Genomic DNA, 25,628 nt, shown 5'->3' with positions numbered 1-25,628 from the left:
GGAAAGAGTTTCCTGGAATGTGAGATCATTTCTTCATTTCTCCCATGGGACAGCCACACACGCAAACACACACACACACACACAAAAATAATAATGAAAAAAAAGTGTGATGTATCTTCTGTAGAAACAAAAAGGCTGCTCCTGGTGCGTACTTTCATGTGTGCACGTAAAGGAAATGGAACTAAGTAAACAAAGCTGTGTTCACAAAAAAAGCTGAGTGGGCTTCCTCTCCTACGTGGTAGCAAAGGAGGAACTGGAGACAGCAGCTACGCAGCCCAGCCCCAGCATCCAGGAGGCTCACGCTGGTTACCCATTAATCCTTTTCATGCATTTTCCCCTCTCCCTGTACCGAAACTCCCGGGGCACACCAGAGAGCCAAGTTGTTTCGTCTGTCCCAGGCAAGCCCAGATGTGGATGCAGTGCCACCCAGGTGCCCTCAGTGGCCGGGGGGGAGGGGAGGTGCGGGGTGGCTGCTGACTCCTCTTACGTTTGTTTTGTTAGATCAGCAAGAGTGGGCTTCCATGCCCCGGCTCTCCCCGCTTCCCCGAGCGGGTTTTTGCTGTGCCTTCAATTCTGTCCCTCCTCCCCCCCTTCCTCCTCCTCCTCCTCTCCACTCGCGGAGCGCCCCTCCTCCCGGGCTGCCACCCCTCCTTTTCCCCTCCTCTTGCACAGTCAGAGCCTTGAAAACTTGTTAAAAGCTCTCCCAGTCTTCCAAGTTAGAAAAAACTTTTACGAGGTATCAGCACTTTTCTTTCATTACTGGGGAAGGAAGGATGAAAAATACAAAGCAGCAGTAGACTTTTAAAGTTTAAATAGACAGGTCTGAGTGCCTGAACGTGCTCTTCCATTTTACTTTAACCCTCCAAAGAAGTATTCTGATCCAGTTTCACTGCTGATCAGCAAGGGTAAGTTGAAAAGTTTTCCTTTTTCATCTTCTTGTGTATCACTTTTTTTCTGAAAACACTTTTTTTTTTTTTTTTTTTTTTTTTTTTACCCCAAGCGTTTTGTGTTACTGCGCTGGTGGCTGAACTTGTTTTAAAATATACATCTCTAAAAGCGTGAGTTCTCTTAAAGTGCTAAGTTCAAACTTGCAGAAGTTCTTGGCTTTCTTTTGTCGTCTGTCTGTACGTTTCTTCAACTCCTACTACTTCTAGCCTTGTTCCACTGAAGGAGGAACTGCGGGGAAGCTGCGGCTGCAGGGCTGAGCTGCAGACTTGTTGCTGGTGTTTGGGTGAAATCCCTCCTCTGCCCTTCCTTCTCTCAGGGTAAATGAGCTCCTTTAAAGAGAAGAACTCGAGGTGCGCCTCAGCCCCCTCGGTGGTACCGAAGTTGCATCAAAAGTCAGCCACAGGAAGACCTTGTCCTGAGCGCGCCCCATTTCTGCCCCACACATCTTGCTTTCTTATGGAAATCCTGATTGATGCCTACTAGCTTGTGCGAGCAAGGTTCTTAATTAGGTGCTTTGTTAAATGCTGCAGCTACTACAGTGGTGACTTGCACGTGGTCTTCCTGATAGGTTTTCCTCTCTTCTTTTAAAATAGATGTGATAAAATCCAGACATGGGTTATGGATTTTTAACCTGGTTTGTATATAGTTACTCTGTTTTAGCAACCTCGGTGAGGGATTTTAGAGAAGCAATGTGAGATACCATGATATGCTTTACCACGCTGGCAAAGTCTGTGAAAGTCTGGGGTAGATGTAAATGAAAGTTGTCTAGGAGGAACTTGAAAGAATATCCACAATATGTGTCATAATCCCAATATGACACATTCCCTTCATATTACCTTGAAGGCTTAAATACCAAAATGCAGAGGAGAAAAATGCTCGAGTGGCATCTCTTGGCGAACTAAGAAGGTTTTTACATTGCAAGACCTGGAGTGATTTCTTACAGCAGTTGTTGCCTGCTGCTAGCCAGTAGTTAAAGAGCCACACGAGGAGGCAGGAAAAAGCCTTCATCTGAAAGACAGGCGAAGCACAGAGTCTATCTTATCAAGTAACACGTTCTCCTCTCAGTCAAGAATATTGCGTGCTTATGTGTGTCCTCACATTTTGCCTTGAGATAACTAGCAAGCCTCATGAAGTGGCGTATTTTGTCCTTTTGATTTTTGTATGTGAGATTTATGACAAAAACCCATGGTAATGGGGGCATAAATGGGCTGTGGACACCTTGTGCCCAACTTCTATCTGTGTGCTTGTGTGTGCGCATAGGGAGCAAGTTGGAGGACTCATGTTAAGCTTTCATCCTGCCGTTTTTAACATCTGGACCGCACACTACACTGCAGAATTTAAGCCTCTAGTCTTTGGGATGTTTACTGAAGTGTTTCCTTCAGAAACTTCAAAGCCAAACACTGGCACTGACCCATGATACCTAACAAGCATACAAGCGGGAGAAGGGTGAGCAGCAGCCTGGGTTCAGGCGAGGGAAGAGAGGGATTTGATTTGCGACATAAATCTGAGAGCTTATACACTAAGGAGCACAAACAGATTCAACACTGTAATGTTATCTCAGTTCTCATATTATGCAAGTCCGAAAGATTATTTCTGTTTGTCTCTGAAATGAACATCGGTTTAGGCCAAGGATTCCTGTGGGCATAAGGAAGGTTAGATGACATTGAGCAATCTATCTGTTTCATCAGATATGTTGCTGTCTTTCCTCCAGTCTCTGGTATCTCTTCCCCATGTTACTCACTGAATTTATCTTGTGTGGAGGCGCCTGGGCAGTAGTTCATGCCGCATGTATGTTTCAGAAATCCAGGTTTCAAAATCCACAGGCAGGAGCATAAAGAGGGCCTGAGATGCCCTCAGGGAATTGAGCATTTCTTCTTTGATTTCAAAGCAAGTGAGGAGAGGGATGAATCTGGGCAGTAACACACAGGGTAGACCTGGCTCGTACAACTAGAGAATATCTAAAAAAGTGTTTACAGTTGCTTTTGCAACTACACCTTAGAATTGAATTAGGTGTAGAGGGTCCAAGACAGGAGAGGCAAAGGCTATGGGTAGATAGATCCACTAGCAGCTGACCACTAGCAGTGCTAGCAGACAACGAAAAAACCACACAGTTGTGACACTTTAAATCCCAGTTACTGCAACCATTTAGTGCATAATCTTCATCCAGGGAATGAAAGAACTGACGCTCATCCACAGACCTACAAATGAACTACACCTTTCCAGGGGACTGTCTGGAAGACATTCACTGATACTTGTAATGTTTCAGAAAACTAGTCTTCACTGTTCCAACCCATCCAAACCCCATCAGTTGTACATCTCAGCTGCTTTCTCTGCACTGCTGGTTGCTTTGGGGAAATACTCAAGTTGATTGATGTTCAAGGTCCAGAATCTTCTCTTTTGTTGGCTATTTATGTGTGTGTGAGCATTAATAAAAAGGTAGGAAAGGCTGGAAAACCAAAACTTTGGCCTATTTCCCAACTGCTTCAGCTGCACAATCCCATTTTAGATCCCACTCTAACCCTTACCTCTCTTCCATCCGCTAGCATGTGACCTTCTAACACTGTAGTCAGACCTGGGCATGTTACCACAGCACTGAGTTTGCATTATTCTTCCTGGAAAATATGAACCAGATGACATGATGAATACCATCCATAAAAAATAGTTCTAGAATTTCTTTAATTGCGGCTTACAAATCAAATTTCTTATGTATGTGGTCATCCAAAACCCATGCAGATGAATGCTGTCATATCTCCTGCTGCTCTATGGCTTTTTTCCCCTATCTTTACCCACACACAGTAGGACCTGGAAGAAATCCATCTTTCAGAGAGTTTACTAGGCCGGCATTAGCCTGTTTCAGAAAAAGGTTATAATGCTGTAAAGTAATACACAGAACTCATGAAATGCACGTATTTGTCATGAGCTGTATGCTTAAATTCCTGAAGTACTGAAATTGTATCAATCGGTCAGGTCAACCTGTGTCGTTCAGGGGACTCATTTAAAGTGTTTGGAAGTGTTAAAAGAAGTTTAAGTCCAGAATGCTGAAGAACTATTTTTAAAGGTTATCTGCCATCCATTTCAAACTATTTACAAAGCTAGAATACTTAAATAACTGTTTGATACAAACTTCTTTTTATACCTAGTAAACAGATACTGTAATCAGTTAGTAAAAATGGTCTTTCAGTTCCCTGAAAGTAAACAAGTTAGAGCCGATGAATGAATTTTCTCTACAACAAAACAGAGTACTGTGTTTCATAAAGCAATAGAATCCACTTAAGCAAAGGAATAATATATTTGTGTCACCACGAGGTTATCTGATTAACAGCACAATGTTTTGAATTGATGTGGGGTTTTTTATCACTGGCAAAGGCCAGCATGTAACCGATCTCTTTAAAAAAAAGTTGCTTTTCAAAACTGTGTATGAGTAATTCAAGCATGGAATGTTTCCTCCTGGAGTTTATATTGCCAGAGGACATAAATGAAACTTAGCAATTTTGCATGCTGAAGCAAATTAAAAAAAAAGGTAGTAAATTCTCAAAATATTGCAGGTGTGGGATTAAGTAGGTCAAAAGTGAAGTAAATCATGTTGCATTAATGGACCAGAGTGGAGTGTAATTAAAAAACAAACCACACGTAACTGCCTAGAAATAACACGTCCTCTGTTTTCTTAATCAAACTTACAATCTGAAATAACATTTAGACAGAAAAAAAATATGTTGAGTCTGAGGAAAGTCTGTTAATGCAGTAGTTTCGAATCATCGCAGAGCTGACTAATTAAATCAAGAAGCTGTTACTTGGAAAAAGGCTCCTTCTGTCCACTTCCACGACATGGAGCAAATAGCTTCACTTTAAAACAAACTTCACATGTTGTACAGTTACAGGCTGTTCTGTTTTAACAATCCCAGCCTGAGGAGGAACATGGTCACATTTCACTCCAGCCTTTCCAGAGACCTCCGCGCTTGTGCGCCCGACTCCTTCTCCGCCACCAGATCCCGTAAAGACACACTCGCCGTCCCTGGGGCGGGTGAAAGCTGGGGATGGCTGAAGGGATGTGTCAGAGATAAACATGCTGCCTACTCCCCCAGCAGCAGCAGAGGCTTACAGATTTAAAAGTCTGAAGGAGGCCTGACCCTTTGATGGGGCTTCGTTCGTGTGAAGAGCTAATTGCATGGGGAAGGGTCTGCAGGCTGCAGTAGGTAAACTTCAGAGCAAGCTGACTAAGCAGACTGAGGAAATGGCCCTGGGATATTTTTCAGGGGTTAAAGATAGTTGTCATCTCTGAGCTATCAGAATGAGTACTTTAAACACTTGTCTTCCATTACTCTCCCAGACTCCTTCCGATGGCAGGAACGGTGTGTTTTTATTTGGCATCTATTGTTATGCTTGAGCTTGCCAGATTTACAATCATGTGTTTCCAGTGACTCACTGCTTCTTGAAAGCAAATCTCCTTGGTGCTAAAATTTCCTATTTTATGAATTATCCAAAAAGGGCTTTTTTCTATAAAAGACCTTCGCTGGGGAATATATCCATGATGCGATGGGGAGGAAATCATTTGGACAATATCAGAACTATTAATACCAGGAAGGGATTACTCAGCATGCACGGAACAAATACCTATACCCAGCAGCATGTACTTTAAAAGGAAAACTTTGTGATTATTTTTACTTTTAAATGCCCAATTTTGCATACTTGTTCATGTGGGGCAAGTTAAAATGTAAGTTTTTAATGCAGTTAAGATTACCTTTCTCCAGTCGATAAAAATCCAATAGTGAACTTTGGTTTTCTTAGGAAGCTAGAATATAAAGTAAACCACTTCATTTCTCTTCTGTCATCCTGCGTATTGCTAGATATCCCCAAGAAGCTGCCTGTGTCCCAGAAATGCGCATTTTAAAACTCAAGTGGAGAGAGACAATTTAAACTTGCAGTGTTCCACACTTGGAATGCAAATTGCACGCCAGGAGTTGCTTTAAAAACAGAAAGAGCTCATTTACCTTTTTTTCTGGCTAAATCTTTTTTCCTTTCAAAACAAACTGAAGGAATTTAAATACAAAAAGATGCAAATACAAAGCCGAAACTCTGATGAATTGGGCAAGCCACAGATAAACAGGAAACCAGTTTCTCCAATATAGTAACATGAGCCTAGCTGCTCTTCGTGTATTTACTGGTTTTGGTTCATAAAACTGTAGGTAAGGAATTCTAACTTTGATGTCTGTGCTGCAAATACTAATGTATAAACTGTATATAGATACCAAGTTTTTTTCTGAAATTCAGTACACTATAAACTTGGCATCATTAGGAGCTATACTCTTAAATGTATTACACACAATGTAGTGATATGCAAGAGCTCAGATTAATATTGCTGTAGGAAGTACAGCACACATCTTGCAAGGATAAAGTTTTAGGTACCCGACCCTGGCATTAACTTGGTATAACCTTTTGTATTTAGGTTATGTGATAGTTTGCTTTCTTACTCTTTTAAACAGTTAACATAAAAATTACTGTGAGTGGTCCACACCAAAAGAGGCAAATCTTTAATGTGTTCTTAGCATATTCAGGCCATGCCACTATGCAGTTCCACACCCTGCTTCACCAGTGTGTCACAGCTGTTTTCTGCCTGAGGCAGGTATAAATCATGGAACTGAGGCTGCCACCAAGGAAGCTGAGGGTTGTCATGGTCTTCTTGAAAACAGGAGTGAAATTAGAAACCTCTTTTTTCATTGTGCTCTGAGACATTATGTGTTACTTTCTCTTTTTCAGTTTCCCTGACTTTCCACTCCACCTGCAGCCTAACTAAAACTGTGGTTGCTCTTCAGATCACATAAAACACATGAATGAAAAGAAAGCTGACATCACTGCTGTATTAGCATTGATCGGTGATTCAGTGTATCAAAGGTATTAAAGCTTAACCATCACCTTTTTTTTTTTTTTTTTTTTTTTGTGTCCTCCTTTAGCCAGCATCCTGTGAAGATGGGTGATTGGAGTGCCTTGGGAAAACTTCTTGACAAAGTTCAAGCCTATTCTACTGCAGGAGGGAAAGTGTGGCTGTCTGTCCTCTTTATTTTCCGAATCTTGCTCTTGGGGACAGCAGTCGAATCTGCTTGGGGAGATGAACAGTCTGCTTTCCGGTGTAACACTCAACAGCCTGGTTGTGAGAATGTCTGCTATGACAAGTCCTTCCCCATATCCCATGTACGCTTCTGGGTTCTGCAGATCATATTTGTGTCTGTACCTACTCTTTTGTACCTGGCACATGTGTTCTATGTAATGAGGAAAGAAGAGAAGCTGAACAAAAGAGAAGAAGAGCTCAAGGTGGTCCAAAATGATGGTGTGAATGTGGATATGCACCTCAAGCAAATAGAAATTAAGAAATTCAAGTATGGGATTGAAGAGCATGGCAAAGTGAAGATGCGTGGGGGACTGCTCCGTACTTACATCATCAGCATCCTGTTTAAATCTGTCTTCGAGGTGGCTTTCTTGCTGATACAATGGTACATTTATGGGTTTAGCCTGAATGCCATCTATACCTGTGAGCGAGATCCATGCCCGCACAGAGTGGACTGTTTCCTCTCCCGTCCAACTGAGAAAACCATCTTCATCCTCTTCATGCTGGTTGTGTCCTTGGTGTCTCTTGCCCTGAACATCATTGAGCTTTTCTACGTGTTTTTCAAGGGTGTCAAGGATCGTGTGAAAGGGAAGAACGACCCCTACTCCCACAGCGGTGCCATAAGCCCTTCCAAGGACTGTGGCTCCCCCAAATATGCTTACTACAATGGCTGCTCCTCACCGACCGCCCCCTTGTCTCCCATGTCTCCCCCAGGGTACAAGCTTGTGACCGGAGACAGGAACAATTCCTCCTGTCGTAACTACAATAAGCAAGCCAGCGAGCAAAACTGGGCCAACTACAGTGCGGAGCAGAACAGAATGGGGCAGGCTGGCAGCACCATCTCCAACTCGCATGCCCAGCCCTTCGACTTCTCTGATGAGCACCAGAACACTAAAAAACTCGCGTCAGGACACGAGCTGCAACCCCTCACCATTGTGGACCAGAGGCCTCCCAGTAGAGCCAGCAGCCGAGCCAGCAGCAGGCCTCGACCTGACGACCTGGAGATCTAAGCTTCTAGCTGCAGTACTTGCTCAAGTATGAAACGACATGCATTGGAAGATGCAGTCAGTGCTGATCTTGTTCCAGTGGAGGTGGTACTTAACAGTCTCAAGCAGAGGATTTTAACAATCATAAAAGCAAACAAGCGAACAAACTTTTAAAATACTTGCTGTTTTTTGGGGGGAATGTAGGGTTGGTGTGGGGTGGTACAGTACACATTGGTATTTAATGTAGCTGGTTTAAAGAATTTAAATACTAAAAAAAAAAGAAAAAAAAGAAAAAGATAGGTAGTCAGTACTAAGGTAGGGGGTGTTTTTTCTAGAAAGGCTGTAAATATCTGAGTGTATGTGTATGTGTGTACTATCATGTTTGTTTCTAAAGAATCTTCTGTAATACTAAAACCCAATAATAACTGAACTCACATTTGTCAGGGTGAAGTGCTGCCTGAAGATGAAAACATTTTTCCTATTCAACAAGCAAAAAAGTCCAGGATTGCCTCTGATCATTTCCCTGTCAAGAACATTCCATTCTTGGAAAGTGCACTTTGAAGGTAAACTTCCCGATGTGGTCCTCCAGGTTGTCCAAAGGCTCCTGTGTGGACAATCTATAGCCTTTAAATCATTCAACTCAAATTTCAGATATGGCCCACCAAGAAATGCTTTGGTCACCTGCTTTTCCAGCTCTTCACGCAGGTAGATTTTCTGATGTGCGTAAGCGGTATGGCTCCACACTAGTAGAACCAGCAACCACACTCTCTCGCCCACAGCGATACTCGTGTCCTGCTGCTCACGTAAAGTCTAATTAGTATCATATAAAGCCCAGTTTGCTGCCACTCGCAGATTTAAGCATTAAGACAGGCAAGCAACTGGCTTTAGTGAATTTTGTCACACCCTTACATATGTTAAGGGTGTACGTATGTGTGTGGATGTGGAGGTAAAGGTATACACAAAACACCCTCGGAAGCATACACTGGGAAATAAACGCACACAGATTATTTGCAGTTGACACTTGCTCATGGATATTGTGAAGATGTGGGCCACTATGGTGTTTACATTCTCTGATTCCTTCAATGCAAGTAAAGCACATGTCATGGGGTTTTTTTTTTTAATTTTATAGAATATTTTCCACATATCCTAAATGGATACTTTTTTAAAAAATAAAAAATCAAAAGGGCCTAATCCTGGATGTCTTGGTCTGGAAAATATTTTAAATCAGTGGGAGTTTTGCCTGAACAAAGGCTACAGGATCAAGCCCAGGATGTAGCGAACCATGTTCTTGCTGGCATGAATGATTTTCTTTTGTAGAACTTAGGGGTGGAAAAGACCCATTAGGTCATCTAGCCAATCTCCCTGATAGGTAATAATGATGCTTGAATGATAGAAGATGTAGTACTGTAAGCAAGCTTTAGTCTTTTATGTGAGAAACTTAGAAGAAATGCTTTGTGCTGGATTAAGAATAAAATATGCCTACATGACTTTTGCAGCAACTGGTATTTTTCTTGTTCTGAATATTCACATTCACTGAACTGTAATGTCCACTCTGAGTTTGACAGGTCTTTCTAGATGGCTCTAGCAACTTTAGTGTTTACACTTAGATTTTGTTTGAAATGCAAGTGAAGTTGAAAGGATTTTTAAAGAGTACAATTCTAGCTAATTTATTTGAAATATATGCTAAGGAAATCTACCAGTTTCTTCAAATGCATAGCCTCTTAGCTGAACACAGGTTGACCAAGGAAATACATAGCTTGGTTTCGTTTTGCAGCAACACAGATAAATTGTTTCATTTAATGCATTATATTAATTTGTTTGACATTCCATGTTAAACTACTGTTGCGTTCAACTTCATTGCATGTATGCAGCCATACTCCATCGGATCATGTTGTCTGGAGAACATTAGTCAATAAAGTTTTAATTTAGTATAAATATATTTTCTAATTGTATTTTACTGTTTTATATGGACATATATCTTTTGTTTCAGTCTTGTAATCCAAACTCATTCCTCCCCTCTTCATTTTTCCCCAGTTGCACTGCATTTCAGCAGTATTCTTTATTTAATCCATCTGGATTTATTTTGAACTGAAATTTCACGGGACCAGATTCAGATACTCTCACAACACTGGAAAAACAAGCATTGTTTGTGCTGTGCCACTTCTGGAACAAAGTTATACTCAGCATGAACTACTGCAATTCAAATCTTGCCATAAGCCTCAGAAAATATATATGTATTTGCAAACTATTATTAAAAAGGTAGTAGTAAGATACTGTAACATATTTTTTCAAGCAATTTTTATATATGGCCTATATTCAACCTTCTGAAATCATTGCCTCTAGTTTACATTTCCCCATGTAATCAGATTTTTTGACTGACAGTGAGTTTCAATTTCTGGAATGAAATCCTCATTCCTTCAGAGTCAATGGAAGAAAGGTACTGATTTTAATAAGGCTGGGATTTCACATACTGTCTACTGCTTCGCCATTTAGCTCCCTTTCACTAATGAAGACATACAGTGCTTGGTTTTCCAGCATTTAACTGTAAAGGAAAGATAGCTCAACTCTTTATTTGAAAAATCAAAATACAGTGGTCGTGCAGTTATCATACAGCTTTCTGTTTTCAAATTTGCTTGCCATTTTAAGTCCAAATTCTTCCTCCCTCTTACTAGTAAACAAGGGGGAAAATAAGCAGGACAGTGGTAGTGGACTTACACCTCTGAGAGATATTACACAAGCACCAGCACAAGGGAATGACTCCTTCAAGTAGTCCTTAAATAATAACGATGAGTCATATTTCAGCTGGCTTGTCCTAGTTCATCTGTATAAAAGGAAGGCATTCCAAGCATTTTGTGAGGATCATGCCGTTGGAAAGGTGGATACAGAAACATCCAGGGAAGGTCTCACCCTGAGACAAATCTGATGTCTCCTTGAAAGCCTAGACAGGCTGATTGTCAGGTATGTTCCATGTTAAGGACTCAGTTCCTTGGGGCATCTTGGACAACTGATATAAGTTAGTGCTTCAGTGCCAAGGCTCGCTGAGTGATCTTTTCTGGGTAATGCATGTTTGTGCGTGTGTTAGGGTAAAGACATTCCACAGCCCATTTCTCCCACCGAGATTTATTTATGTGGAGTGCATAATCACACACTCCAAAATCATCACAGTGACACATTTTATGTACCATTTATCCAATGTATTTATACGCTTTATACGCTTATTCTCCCAGCGCATCTCTGCAGCAGTAGTTGCATTGTCTGCAGCTGACAAAAAATACCATATGATATAATGCTAGTGCATGCTTCTCAACCTCTGTAGAAGAATATGTTAGACACGGAATTCAAACTGGAAAAGTTGTTTTAAAAATACACATCTCTGAAGGTAATTAAAACAAAAGCAGGGTTACAAACAAAGCAGCAAGAAAACCCAAATTCAAAACCTGTCAAGTATTTAAACTTCGTGTTGGTGTTTTATGTAGAAGTATTTTGAGAAAAGGCAAATTCATCCTAAGGCCCTTGCCCTGCCCCAGTAATTTGAAATGTTTGTAAAGAGTAAAGTTAGAAGGATGAGTTACAGACAGCCTAAAATCTATATGCAGATCATGTAATTTCAAGATGTTTTAAATACAGTGAGCACTCGCTGAAGGTTATTTCCTAATTTAGAAATGAAATTTCCATATTTCCATATTACTGGAAACTACAGTAATAGCTTGAGAACTGGAACTTTGTGACACTGTACCTCTCACACACCCTGAAATGGATCAGTTTTAAAGGACGTACTTGTCTCACTGTTCCAGAACCATGGCTGGCTGTGTTGCTGCTGTGCTACGTAGAATCACCAACTTGACTGCCCATTACCACTGTGCTGGTGTTTCCCTCGGAATGTCTCTGCAGCTTGCTATTGATTCAAGAAAAAAAATAGCAGTGATGTAAGGGGTAGAGTTTTTCAACTCAAATCTGGGAGTCGATCCAGATCTGAAGCTACCTTGACCTGGTAATGTGGAGTTCTGGGTATCTTAGATGAAAACCTCCTCCAGTTTTGGTGGATGCTGTTTCTACTCTGCTGGGTCAGGACTATTTTTAATTCTTGTAATTCCTCCATGATTACCACTGCTCTCTTTTCCAGAATTTAAACAAAATAGGACAGAAGTTAGGATTTACCTTCCTCCTGTAGAACATTTTCTCTCTATTCACTGCTAATCCAAACCTGGCAGGACCGAGCCTTCTAGTGAGCTAATATACTACCGCGATATATAGTATTTTTTAACACAGTGCATTATACAAATAGATTGAGCATCGTCTCCTTAAAGATGTCTTCCTTTCCTTCTGCTATTCACTCCAGACATTTGCATTTGTGTTATATCTGCCAGAGGACTCTGACAACTGAGGTGGGGCACATGGCCCTTGAGGATTTGTCTGGCAAAAAAAAGCAATTGTCTGATGGAACGGAGCTGTTGAAGCTACTCCTACGCTACTTTCATTTCTACTGCCAACATAGACAATAAGGTCAGAAGCATAAGTCATGCCTGAGAAATCCCTACCTAGACGTATTCTCTGGCTCAGTCCCTTGAAACTATTTGAGGGCCCTCCATTTTACTCTAATTTATTCTAACATAATGGCTCCAGAAACACAGGGCTGCAAGATCAGCTCTACAAAGAGATGACTGCCTTTCCCTGACTTAAACCATGTGCTTTTGACCGTGCCTAAGGACATACTCACACCCAGACTCTGTCAGTCCTGGAAAGTGTGTCAGATGTAAATTACATGATGCTAGCACATTGCTAAAGTGAAACAGGAAGAGTTTATTGGTTCCTGTATTATTTTAAAGGTATTTTGATCAACGCAAAAAAAAAAGAATGCTTGTCCTAAACTTGTCTTAAATACTTCGTAACATACAGCACTACCAGGAGACCCTACGAAGCAATACAGACATCGTGCATGTATTCATGGCAAGTGTTATCTATGGGTACTATGTGTAGAAACAGTTTAAATAAATATAGCTGCTCAGTAAAACCAACTGCCTCCAAAATGGCTCCCCTTACTCCTTTCTCAAGGTAGCTGAAGTGCTACTGGTAGCATCCGGCTTACTGGCTTGCTGAAATTTGCAATGCAAAGGAACTTTGGGCAAAGACAGACATGTTTTTACAGTGATTGTTTTACATTAACTCCTTTTAAGTGCTGAAGATGCATAGTGCTAAAAGCTAGAGGCAGAATCTGGGATAGGCTGTACTGGGTTAGTAATACACAGTTGAGGGTGTCAACTGGTCAAAAGTAATGACTTTCTGGTGACTGTGGACTCTCCCATCACTTAAAAAGACTGGGTCTCTGCTACCATGTTGAGGAAATGTGCATAACAAAATGAGACATCTGAGCTTAGACCAGTATAAAAGGGAAAATGTTCAGACATTTAAATTGCTCCTTGAAATAAGCCTAGACCGCAATTGCGTACTTCCCATTAGAACTGACAGAAAATGCTCACATGAGTTCCAGGGTTTCAGTCATTTAAATCAATGTAAAAGTTCCTCTCAATTTCAGACGTAAACAGATTGGATCCAGAAAGATATATTATGACATCTAATTTTCATTGATGTAACTGCAAATGGAAAGCTTCTGGATATAAGCTACTCACTCTTGAATGGTGACCACTTGAATATGTGAATCATACTATTCCCTCACAACTTTCTTTTTATCATAACTCAGTGCAGAGGCAAGTTTATGAAAAGTAATCTAAAAGATTTTTACAAACAGGTGTGAAATCTGTAAATGTAATGAAATACATTTACGTGATGTCCATGTCAAATTTACACAGGACTAGATAAGGAAGTGTAGGGTACACTACAACATGCATCTAACTGCTGGGTTGGGCAGCTAAGGAGTGAAATCTTCACTTTGCCTCTCTTCATCCTTATTAGAAAGGTTTTTATATCCCAAACACCTGAGTATTTTTTTTCAATGCTGCTGAATGTGCCTCTGTTCTCAGTAGTTCTGTGAGCTTCACTTGAGTAGTAGTCTTTGCACCCTTTTCTTCCGCCTCCTTTTCCCATCTATAATATAAGCTTTGTAGTTGAAACCATAAGCAGCCCAAATATGTAAAGAAATACAATGACAATTGATAGGAAAACAGTGCAATCATGGAATATGCAGTAGTTCTCTTCTGCACGTCTACAACTATCTGAATAAGAAAAAAAGCATGGAAAATATCTTAAGGGATTAGAAAAGCCTCTGGATACTTTAGTATCTTAAAACCACCGGTCCTTGCTGAAACAGGCTTTTTCAGTTCCAGCTTCTGCTGAGTCATAGAGTTTGCTGCTTTTGAAGGTTGAAGTAGCTTGGCTCAAAATTGAAGTTGTTCTGGAAAAGTTCAAGCCTTCACTAATGACCATATTTGCATGCTATGCTCAGTGGTATTTACATATAATAGGACACTCTCCACAGGGAGGCCTCTTCAAAACACACACTTTGCTTACACTTTGAATTTCCCTATTCAAAGGGGAATATTCGGAATTATCTATGCATCATTACTTCAAAGTGTTTCACTGGGAGTACTCTGCCATATATTTGGCAGACTCATCATAGTTGTTTGAAAGCTGAATATACAGCCAACTGTAAGATTGTCACCTTGGTTTTGGAGGCGAAGTAGTATTACTCAGGCAAGAATCCTACCTGGTCTGACCTGGTGTGCTTCTGTTGAAGACAAGGAGTTTCTGTTGAGTGAGCTGAGATGAAAACCCTGCTCTGAGCTTCGCATCTTCTTTTATCTGAGTCCCTGTAGTTTTACTTCAGGAGCACACAGAGGATTCAACTGTGAATTCGTGGGCTTTGTGTAACTTGCTGAGGTCTAGGGCAATCTCTGAGGAATTTATGCCGCTTCATTTTGGCTGTTGGTACCCCCAGTTCTGTGGACTTTGGACTGACTATAGCCCTAATCCTTCAGTGGTAGGGTGGATGTTCAGTTAGTGCTGTCAAGGTATGTGAGTAGAGAAAGTGGGTCTGGATTGTTTCCTGTAGGATTTCCTGTAGAATCGAGGCAGAAGAGTCAGTTGCCATTCCTTGTCCTAAAAAGTACAGATGTGAAAGCATTTCTGCATGGATGACAGTGAAAACTGTAGAAATTAATCCCTTTTCCATTCTAGCTGTGGCTTCTGTTGGGAGCTGTAACATCTCCACTCCTCCCATGCAGCCATGTTCTCCCAATGCCCTCTTCTTTTCTGCATATCACTTGTGCAATGGGTGTTTAATGTTTTGTACTGAAAAAGCTTTCTGTAGTGATTATTTTTCCCTTGCATCATGTGGTAGGAAGCACTTGAATATCTTAGAATATGCTGCTCCATTAAATATGTATCAATTAATAAGCTGGTGTTTCTCCTAGTTCATTCATTCAGAATGAGTTAATTAATTCTATTTCCTTGAGAATGAATCTCACAGGTGTTAAGTATTATAAGTTTTGGCTGAGAGCTTAGAAAGTAATTTTGTATCTCACCTCATGAGAGTCCACATTTGCTTCAATCACTTTCTTTTTCGTAGTACTTTATAACTAAGGAGACAGCAAAGGAACTCAGAATGCTAGCTATCTGTCTACCTTAACCAGATGCAGTGAAAGTTCGAGGACATGGAATTTGTCCAAATCTTCCTCCCAGCTTAGTCCCAAAGGGACTTAAAGCTAGGCTTCCACTAATGATTATGTATGCTATGTAAACAATAATACCTGGAGTTGCACTGATACGGCACTTTTCATCTTCAAAGTACTTTGAAAACCCTATATAATTAGTGTGCTATGGACTCATCTCTTAGGATACTGCATGAACTCCAGTACTACCTGCTGTGGGAGCCAAAAAGGGAATCTGAACTGCTACACCGATTTTACATAACCTGCATTATCACTACCAAATGAAATTGAAAATGCTGAACAAGGGTGTTTTAGAACTTCATGCAGGAGGAGGATCCACAACTAGCAGGAAGCCAGTCTCCCTAAGATAAGGAAACAGGAATGTTTTCTTTGCTGGTAATCTACTACTTCAGATCTCTAAACACATTTTACCTTGAAGTATGTCTCAGTCAAGCTGGCAGCAGATCACAGGTAGATTATCTCATTACATGGAGTCTTCATCTCCATGTGACTAGAATACATCCAGCTTTTTTTTTTTTTTTATTAGAAATCTGCAATTTGATGGAATCGGAAGGGTTTCAGCCATAATAAATATAACATTAAATAGGTTTCTACAGGCTTTAGTGAGACTCCAGGGGTGCAACTCATCTGGAGTGCAACATCAGCAATTGACAATCCAGCCAAGCACAATTTAAAGGCTATAGTATTGTCCAAGTATTTTCAGCATGCTTGCAACAGGTCCTTGTGAATGTTCTGAGCTTGCTCTTTAAATCAGCTTGGCATTTGCTGGAGATTATCATCCCAACATAAGTTTTCAAACAGCCTTTTCGAAACTACACCATTAAGAAAACTGGAAAAAAAGAGCGGTAAGCAGTAGCAGCCCATTCGGTCTGGTGAATATAACAGTGTGTAGAGGAACAGAACATTTTGGGTAAAGAAAACTTGGAGTTTCTTGGAGTGAACTTTAGCAATGTCTATCTTCACCAGAATTGTACTCTGACTCAGATGTTATTTTCTCAGCAGAAAGGCTAATGTGCTTTATGTGACTTTTCCAAATACATTTTCCTTATACAGATCTAATAGGGCAAATGGATACCCTTCTAAACTGTAGTATATATTAATGGTCATCTGAAGAATAATCTTGAGACTAGATTTAAAAAGTTGTGATCAGACAGAAGCAGGCATCAGCTGCTTCCCAAGCAGTTACTGGGTACATTCATCCACATGCCTTGATTTTTGTTCCATTTTAAGATCAGTGTTTTTTTAAAAAAATGGTTTTCTTCCCTGTTATATTTAAATATCATACAAAACCATTAACATAACCATATGTCAGAATGAGGTTTTTATCAATGAGCAATGGTTTGGACTCAGTCTCTTTGCTTTTATTATTGCTGCTTATTCCATTTGCTTTAGGTGAAATACATTCTTTCTATGTTTTATATTCAGCATATTTTTAGCTACTCCTGGACTACTTAAGAAAAAGTCAGCACATGACCTCAAAAGTATGAGGGTACCTCCCAAAGCTTCCTTTTCTCTTTCCCATGGTACATCAGGAGAGCTTCACTGGCATGGTCACAACAACCAGCTATTTGCAAATAAGAAATAGTGTTTTGGAAAAGCAGCAAACCAAGAAAAGGGCTGGGGAAGAGCAGCAAGATTAATCATTTGGGTAATCCTTCCACGTTTCAAGCAACCACAGCTGTTTCAGTCCTCTAGCAAGAGAAGTTAGCCTTCCACACTAGCTATTTTTACAGTGGTGGAGCTGCAGGTCTCAGAGCAGGAGGAAGGAAAGGGAGTGACTAGGAACAGCTACATGAGAGGTGGTGTAGGAAAAAAAGTTGACAACCGGGAAACAGATGTTTGAAAAGAAAGAGTTGCACTACAGTAGCTGTTCTGTGATCTTCCCTTATGCAACAATAAAGGAACTTTGAATTTGAGATTACAGTGTGGAAGGTGTTGGAGGTGAGAAAGTTGGAGTTTAAGAGTCTCCAGGAACTTATGGAGTTCCTTTGGGCCTGACAGGGCACTCTTTTGAAACACGATGAATAAGTATCTCAGCAGATAAATGCGGTTTGCTTCACAGTTCTACTAAGCAGTGTACAGCCATATTGAGGCATGCTGTCCAGTTCAAGGGTAGGAAGAGGAAACTTCTTCTCCTTTTTTTTTTAACACATTCAGACTCCTCATTTTCAAAGCCTTTTTTACAGCTATGTTTTCCCACTGTGACTCCCTGTTGGATCTGTGTTTGGCCCTGCGTTGTTTGTTATTTATGTGTTGTCGCTTCCTTTTTTTCTCTCCACTCAGTGGTCAGGTGTACCCTGCGTGACTGAGCATGGTACAACTACCCAGAGGAACAGCCAGCCCTAGGTCTGGAGGCAATATTTCCACATCCTAGCGACGCTACAACTGGCTCAGTGTGTCCCAAGAGAAGATGATGTTACTGGCCAGGGCTGGGTGCTGCAGCAGTGTGGCTGCACCGCTTCTGGAGCTGTCACACCCTGCCTGCCGTGCTGAGTCACCCGAGGCACAGGCTCGGGATGCTGCAGATCAGAGATGGGCAATCACAAAGAACAGCATAGCAGACCTGCCAGGCATCCTCTTCCATGCTGCTCCTTCTCTTAGGCTTTACTTAGTCTCTGCGATCCCACCCGTGCATCTCACATTGTTTTCCATTGCTCTGGGCAAGCTTTGCAAACTGTGAGCTTTTCAGGCATTCCCTGTCAAGTGTAAATAGGCCATTGCCAGCAGAATGCAAATTGGGTAATGGTTAGATGTATTGGGGAAAGGAGGAAGATTCATTTTGCAGGCTTTTAGAACCAGAGTGCCAGAGAACTGATTATTTTGGCACCTGGCTGTTCTTGGGACCTTTGATAAATTTACAAGTGAACAAATGGAAGTCTTACATACATTTCTCTAGACAGCATTCATCATGAATGTACATAGTTCGCATAGATATTTTTTACTTCCTTTATCCAGTCCTGAAAAACTTTAAACCATAATATATTTTCTGAAGTCTTTAGTGTACAGGGTGATGTGAGAAACCATTAAAACACTTAAAATCTGAACTGGGACTTGTCTGAGCCAATAGCAGTGACCACAGGTCACTGGAAGAAGACTCAGGAAATCACCAGTCTGTGACTGAATGACTGTGACTGCTGGATTTACTTTCTGAAAAATGCTGATTGTACTCCCATCCCTCTTCTGCCTTATATATATAAATTGTAAGGTTTGGGGACGAGGAGATGGCTAGTGTTATGCAGAACTAGACTTAACTGAGACATAGGGAGAACTAACCTTCAGAGAAAGGATAAAGTCATTGCTCTGGGCTGCCCACCTCGTCCTCACACAGGAATATCTGGCCTGATGATCAGTCAGTTCCTGCAGAGATTTCATGTGTAAATCGGTATTTTAAAGCAAGTTCTAACCATTAACGATTTAAACCAAATCTCACCATAACCTCGTGGCTCAGGAGCAGATGCATGAATTGGTCCGTTCTCTGTGCAGTGCAGGTGGAGCAAGCAGCTGAGCACCTTGTCTGCCACCCCTATGGGCAGCACCATCATTTGTCTGTCAGAAGCATATAGAAAAATTCAACTACCAAAAACCCCTGGTACACTTGAGTACAGTTGGTCGGAAAGTTTTCTGTTTTCCGTATGCATCTTTTCTGCTTCCATAAGCATTTTGCAGGAGCAAAAAGGAAAGTGGAATTCAGTGGAATTCCAACTGAATATGTTAGTGAAAAAGGGAGCACGCTCATTTGGAAAAGCTACCACGGGTATTTGTGGCGGCTGCTGTCTGGACTAAGCTCTCCTGGCTGAGTTCCAGGCTACTTTAAAGTAGCCATAGTGCACCATGGCCAGCACTCTTGTCTGTTCCTATGGTGCATCCTGGAAAATCCAAAATATGTTGCACCAGAGGGAATATTCTTTTCCATTCATGAATATTCACAAGTACTCAAAACCCAACCTGACCATGGAACTGGATATGTAAAATGTCTTTCAAGTTTTTTTCATTAAATGCCGTGATTCCAGTATCTGAAGTGGGCCTACAAGAATGCTGGGGAGGGACTCTTCATTAGGGACTGTAGTGATAGGACAAGGGGTAATGGGTTCAAACTTAAACAGGGGAAGTTTAGGTTAGATATAAGGAAGAAGTTCTTTACTGTGAGGGTGGTAAGGCACTGGAATGGGTTGCCCAAGGAAGTTGTGAATGCTCCATCCCTGGCAGTATTCAAGGCCAGGCTGGACGGAGTCTTGGGTGGCATGGGTGACATGGTCTAGTGTGAGGCGTTCCTGCCCATGGCAGGGTGGTTGGAACTAGATGATCTTAAGGTCCTTTCCAACAGTAACTGTTCTATGATTCTATGATTAACTTACATGTCCTAATCAAGAATGATAACAGTTTCATGTTTAAGGCTGATGACTGAAAAAAAGGGGCACAAGGTGAAACAATTTGAGACAGAAACTCTTTGCCATCTGGATTTATGATATCTTTTGCTTACTGAGATTTTACTGTGGCACAGACAAACAAAACTCAGCATCAAAAGCTATAAACAAACAAGCAAAAGTAATATCCTTTCTAATATTGCTTTATTTTTGAACAGCTGCTTCACAAGTGGAGAAATATTGCACATGGTGGTTTTCATGCTGGATGCCAGGCTCGCCACAGGTAGCTCAATAAGGATCTAGTGTCCCAGTGGAGAATCTGATTGAAGGGAAAGCAGGTGGCTGAATAGCAAAAAAAAAAGGAAACTGGTCTAACTTCTGCTGAGAACTCCTGTGGCAGGGTGTGGAAGCACAGTGGTGATGCTTACGTGCCTGAAACCTCGCCAGAGTTGGCCGTCTGGTTGCTCCTGCACTTGATGAATCAGCTCTCAGAATCCCCCCTGTGCATACCTTTTCTTGACGCTTTGGGTGAACGCTACCTCAGTCTATTTTTAACAGCTACACTTTCCATGATTAGATTTTAATGCTATTTATTTATTTAAACTGAACCAAACAATTCCACGTAAGCTGAACATTCCAGTGGGCATCACGCTTGGCCACGCAGAGGAGTCTAAATCTAGTTCAAATTACATTCCTTGAATGGTAGAAAAAGCTGGGTCATGTGCCGAAGCTTGGTGAGGAATAAGAGAGTCATTCTTTCATAGATTGCAAAAACTTTATTACGGAAAGACAAACAAGTTAAAGGTCTCTCAATGGCTGCACTGTCTATACATAGCAATTACCCCTCACGCTCCCCCCTCCTGCTCCTAGTTGAAGGTATAGTGCTTTACAGTCTTATCATCTGCCAAAATGGAGCCAGATCCTCTGTATGTTCACTGAAGTTAAAGGGAATGAAAAGCTTGGGGTAATTAGACTCAGTGTCTCACTCAGCTATGTCCTTGTAGACATCTGGGAGTGTGAGGCTTTTAGCTCCCTTCCTTCTGCATAGGTAGCAAAGGCAGGTATGAAAATTAGGTGTCTCTCAAAAACATCTTTTCCTAGACAAAGAGTGCATCTCCCCAGATCAGTGGCATCTCTGTTTCCAAGGTTTGTGCTAGGCTTACAAGGCTTCCTGGTAGGAAGGGTGAACACACTTACCATTTGCATCTATGTTACTAAAATAAATCACTTGTGTTAAAATTAGCAGTGGGCAAACTGTTTCAGTTAAAACAAGAATTGTCCTGGATTGGTGCCAATCCTCAAACTAAATTCAAGCCAATTTTATTTTTAAGTTTTAAAAGTAATAAAAAGTAATAAGCATTCAATGTGTATATAGACATACACACAGGGAGTAGCTCAGGGATTAGAAAAAGATGTATTTCGCATCTGGAGCCCCAGTTTTGCACATGCATATGCATGCAAGTAACTTTACTCACGTGAATTATCCCCTGGTGCCATGCATATTCCCTGTCTAATCAGGCAGCAAGATATACAAAAGGCTTTAATGCATAAGGGCGCTCTAACCTGCAGAACATCACTGCTTGATGCATCAAGTGAAGAAAGCCGACACTTGTTAATAGGACAAAGCTGGCACCAATTAAACCACGTCCAGCGCATTGACTTCACTTGCTGGAAGCAGAGTCATCCCCAAGTGTTGTGTTAGGGAGTACAGCCAGCCCTGCCTACAGCAGGATGTGGCTTCCAAATATCACGCGTTGCATATAATCTGTTGCGTAAACTGAAGGGGGGGGATGATGGGTGGAATTGATGAGGCTCCACTGGACTGTGGCCTCAGAGAGGAAGATCGATTGGGTGTATGTGGGGTGCACAGGGTTTATTTTGAGGAGTGGGGGGAAGGGAGTGTTGTCCATGTACATTATTTCACACATCATAAACTTCATTTCTCAGGGATTTTATTTTAGCAGTCCAGAAACAGATCACTCCCATGTGAGGTTTCACAGCACCAAAATGTGAACATAAGGGTTGGGGTTTTTGTTTGGATTTTTTGTTTTCATCTTCAACTGCTTCAGGGTGGGTGGGTGTCTGTGCCTCTGCAATTGTGTGCATGTGCAACAGTCGTGTGTGAGGGTGTGAGAATGCCTAAGTTTAGACTGTCTGCCTAAACTTTAATGAAAATAGCTTCACTGCTTCTGCAGCTGTGACCTGGCCTATAGAGAGTGACACATGGTGCCAACCAGCACTGCTGTATGCTTTCTTTTCCTAGGAATAGGTCAGCAAGGACATTGCCCAGGGCATACCCTGGCCTCTCAGGAAAATATGCGTATCTTCTTCTTTACAGGTCCAGAAACTCTTCACTACAATTGCTATGTTGTATTTCCACCAAACTATGGGCTCTCCACAGCTCTTGCTTAGGTGTATCTTCTAGAGCAGAAATGTGGCTTTATAACCACCTTCTTTCAAATTAATCATAAACATCCTTCGCATGTTCCTTTTCTTGTAGGAATAGTAGGGTAACACTTTGGCTCTGTATCTACACGTGGATGAACGATGGAGCCTGCTAGAAGTAGCACCTGAATATACAGTTCTGTTGGATTTGTATGATAAATGTCTTGAAAGTGCTGACACACACAAAACCTGTTTTCCTGGCTGCAAGGGAGCACTGGATGAACTGAGTCTCCTGCAAGTACTAGTAAATCAGCATGGTACCAGCTATACAGGAGTGAGGACATTCAGTGATGAGCTCCCAGTGGTAAAAGAACAGGAACCTCTAGTTCTGCTCTGAGTCTGGTTGATGTCTTGATATCTTGTGAATTAAATCCTAGTTATCAAGTTGCCAGATTACTCTAAACATGAGTATTATCTGCATCTGTACACTTAAAACAGTCAACACTATGAAACAGCTTCTTGAACAGCTCTCACCCTGCCTTATGTACCATCTATGTTGAACATAAGACTTTTTTGTGCAAAAAGTGATGAAACAGCAAAACTGCAAGAGACCAACTTGTAAAATGAAAGTAAAATGCTGCCTGAGGACCTCCCTGGAATAAGCTGAGTTGCAAACACTTCAAATGCATATTAATTGGGCCATATGGTCCAGTATTTAAGCAAAGGCATGTATTTTGTTTGGCCAGAGTGCTCAGGAGCCTTCATGGCCCTGATGAAATCTGTGATCAGCTGATGGAAATGTTTACCTCACAATAAACATGAAAGACTGCCCTGTGCAGAAATGACACACAGGAGTTCATCATTGTGCGGCTTTGTAAAATCAGCTGCATTGCCTGTATGTGTTTTGTTGCCCCCAAGTCTCTTGGAAAAGACTAAAACAGGCTTCTGAGACATTGCCCAGAAGAAAGGGTGGTACAGGATTTATCAGTCTTGAGGCAAGTATGCAAAGGAAGAAGGCTTCCAGAAGCCTGCTGGCCACTGGCTCTAACGCCAGTGATGGGCTCTGCACAAGACAAGCCATTGTACTGCAGCCCCTGCACAACATTGCTGCATCATCCCCCATCTCCCTGTTTCATGGACTGTGGGACCCTCAGTGGCAGTGGCAGTGGGACAGTGTGAGCTGCACTTCTCTTTGGTCTTGTGCAACAAAGATCAGAAAAGATCAGTGAGAAAGACCACCTGCACCAGCCCAGGCAGCAAATAGAATCATAGAATCATAGGATCAACTATGCTTGGAAAAGACCTTTAAGATCATCAAGTCCAACCATTACCCCAGCACTGCCAAGACCACCACTAAACCATGTCACTAAGGACCTCATCTACACAGTTCTTGAACTGTTCCAGGGACAGTGATTCCACCACTTCCCTGGGCAGCCTGTTCCAATGCCTGAATATCCAACCTAAACCTCCCCTGGCGTATCTTGAGACCGTTACCTCTTGTCCTACCACTTGTTACTTGGGAAAAGAGATCAGCCACCTTCTTGCTCCATCCTCCTTTCAGGTAGTTGTAGAGAGTCATAAGTTCCCCCCAAGCCTTATGTCCAAACTGAGCAATGCGGTAGTATTGTAGGTCCAAACTGAGCAATGCATCATGGAAGCCATTATACTGCCTGTGAATTAAGGCAGATCAGGGAGTAGCAAGGGGAAGGCTGTTACATGTTGAGCCCATGAGCAGCACTCATGCACCAATCATTCTATTAACCCGAGGGTGAGATTATTCATGTACACTCGTGACAGATACGTTTCCTATTGCATTTGATGTCATGTACACATGGGAGATGATAGTTTCTATTTTTATGAGAATATTGACCCAAGAGAATCACAGCCTATCAGGATCTTTTTCTTTCATCTCTGCAAAACCAGGAATTATAGCTATTTAACTTAGGTTCATTAGGTGACTCATTGTGTTATGCATTCAATATTTTTCACAGGGACGATGCTACATCCCTTTTCAATCAGTAATTTAAAAGAGCTGTTCATGACATGCAAGATACAAACAGTCTGTCTGTGAGCCACTGTCTTATGTCCTGATCAATTTGTCACATTTTCTTGTCTTTAAATGCCTCACCTTAAAAATATGAGTCGACATAAACAACTTTGAATCTATGTTACCTTATTAACCAGTGGCGGGTGACTCTACCCATAAAATATTTACATAGACAACAGTCTTGTGCTAGTAATGTATTTTCACATTGCTCAGTAATTTAAAACATGTCAACTCCTTCCAAATAGTAGAAGCAATCCAAACATGGAACTGATGTTGACCTTAAAAGGCTGCTCCTCTTTATTTTAAGTCAAGCAACAATCATTACCACAGATTATCACTGGGCATTCTTCATACAACTCCTTATCAGCAATGCCCCCAAATATAACTCTAAGGAAAATAGTAGATGGAAGGGGCTGATGCTACATCAACAGCACATCCTTTAAGGGAGCTTATGGAAGACTATATGGAAAATACATAATTTTAATATTAATGAGGTAAATCAATGACATATTTGGCTGTTTTATAAAGTAAATGAATTGTGTGTTCAGCAATCTGAACCTTCATCTAATCTTTCTTTGCATCATAAGAGTGTGCGTGAGTATGCAAATGCATTTATTTATACTGAATATATGCATATGCATGAATGAATGTTTTTATATAATGTATGTGTGTATCGGATAGAGTTTTTTTGTTTCTTCTTTCTGTTTCCAAAGTCCTGTTTCTTATTCTGTTATTAGGGGACCAGGTGATGGAGTAGGAAGAAGGGCATCTAATGTGTGCTTTGGAGTGCAACACACACTATGACATTTTGGTACCCTAGACTGGGGAAAAATACTGTCCTCCTTTTTCCCAGGGCAATCAATAGGACTGAATTTTGACTTCCCAAGATATAGCACATTGACATGGTATGAGCTGGAGTTGGTAAAAGAATAGATAAGTTTAATGCATTTATTCAGCCTGTGGATATTTGTATTATACATGATATCTTCGGTGTGTTTAGCAGCAAAGGATGGTAGCCCTCATGTTTCATAATAGATGATATGTCTCCTTTGGCAGACACTTAGCCCATTCAGCCAACTAACTAATTAAAGCGCTTTATAAAAAAAAAAAAAAAGAAAAAAAAAGAAAAGGGCAAAAAATTCACAACAATCTACCCCTTGACTCCTTCTCCCT

The 25,628-nt window shown here is 41.2% G+C and overlaps 1 protein-coding gene across 2 annotated transcripts; it reads left to right on the top strand.

Annotated features, from left to right (window-relative positions):
• The first annotated feature begins 235 nt into the window (after positions 1–235).
• Positions 236–9,973, top strand: GJA1 (gap junction protein alpha 1). 2 transcript variants are annotated; one of them, XM_030489812.1, is made up of 2 exons: positions 236–905; positions 6,897–9,973. In XM_030489812.1, exon 2 carries the CDS (start codon positions 6,913–6,915, stop codon positions 8,056–8,058), a length of 1,146 nt encoding a protein of 381 aa, XP_030345672.1. In that variant the 5' UTR covers positions 236–905; positions 6,897–6,912; the 3' UTR covers positions 8,059–9,973. The 2 variants fall into 2 exon arrangements, with proteins under 2 accessions (XP_030345672.1, XP_030345673.1); XM_030489813.1 differs by having other exon boundaries at positions 500–905; positions 6,901–9,973.
• The last annotated feature ends 15,655 nt before the right edge of the window (positions 9,974–25,628 follow it).

The sequence above is a fragment of the Strigops habroptila genome, chromosome 6 (assembly GCF_004027225.2).
Source record: "Strigops habroptila isolate Jane chromosome 6, bStrHab1.2.pri, whole genome shotgun sequence".
NCBI classification, from domain to species: domain Eukaryota; kingdom Metazoa; phylum Chordata; class Aves; order Psittaciformes; family Psittacidae; genus Strigops; species Strigops habroptila.
The sequence above is the reverse complement of the archived record's forward strand: the minus strand, read 5'-3'. Positions and strand labels throughout refer to the sequence as shown.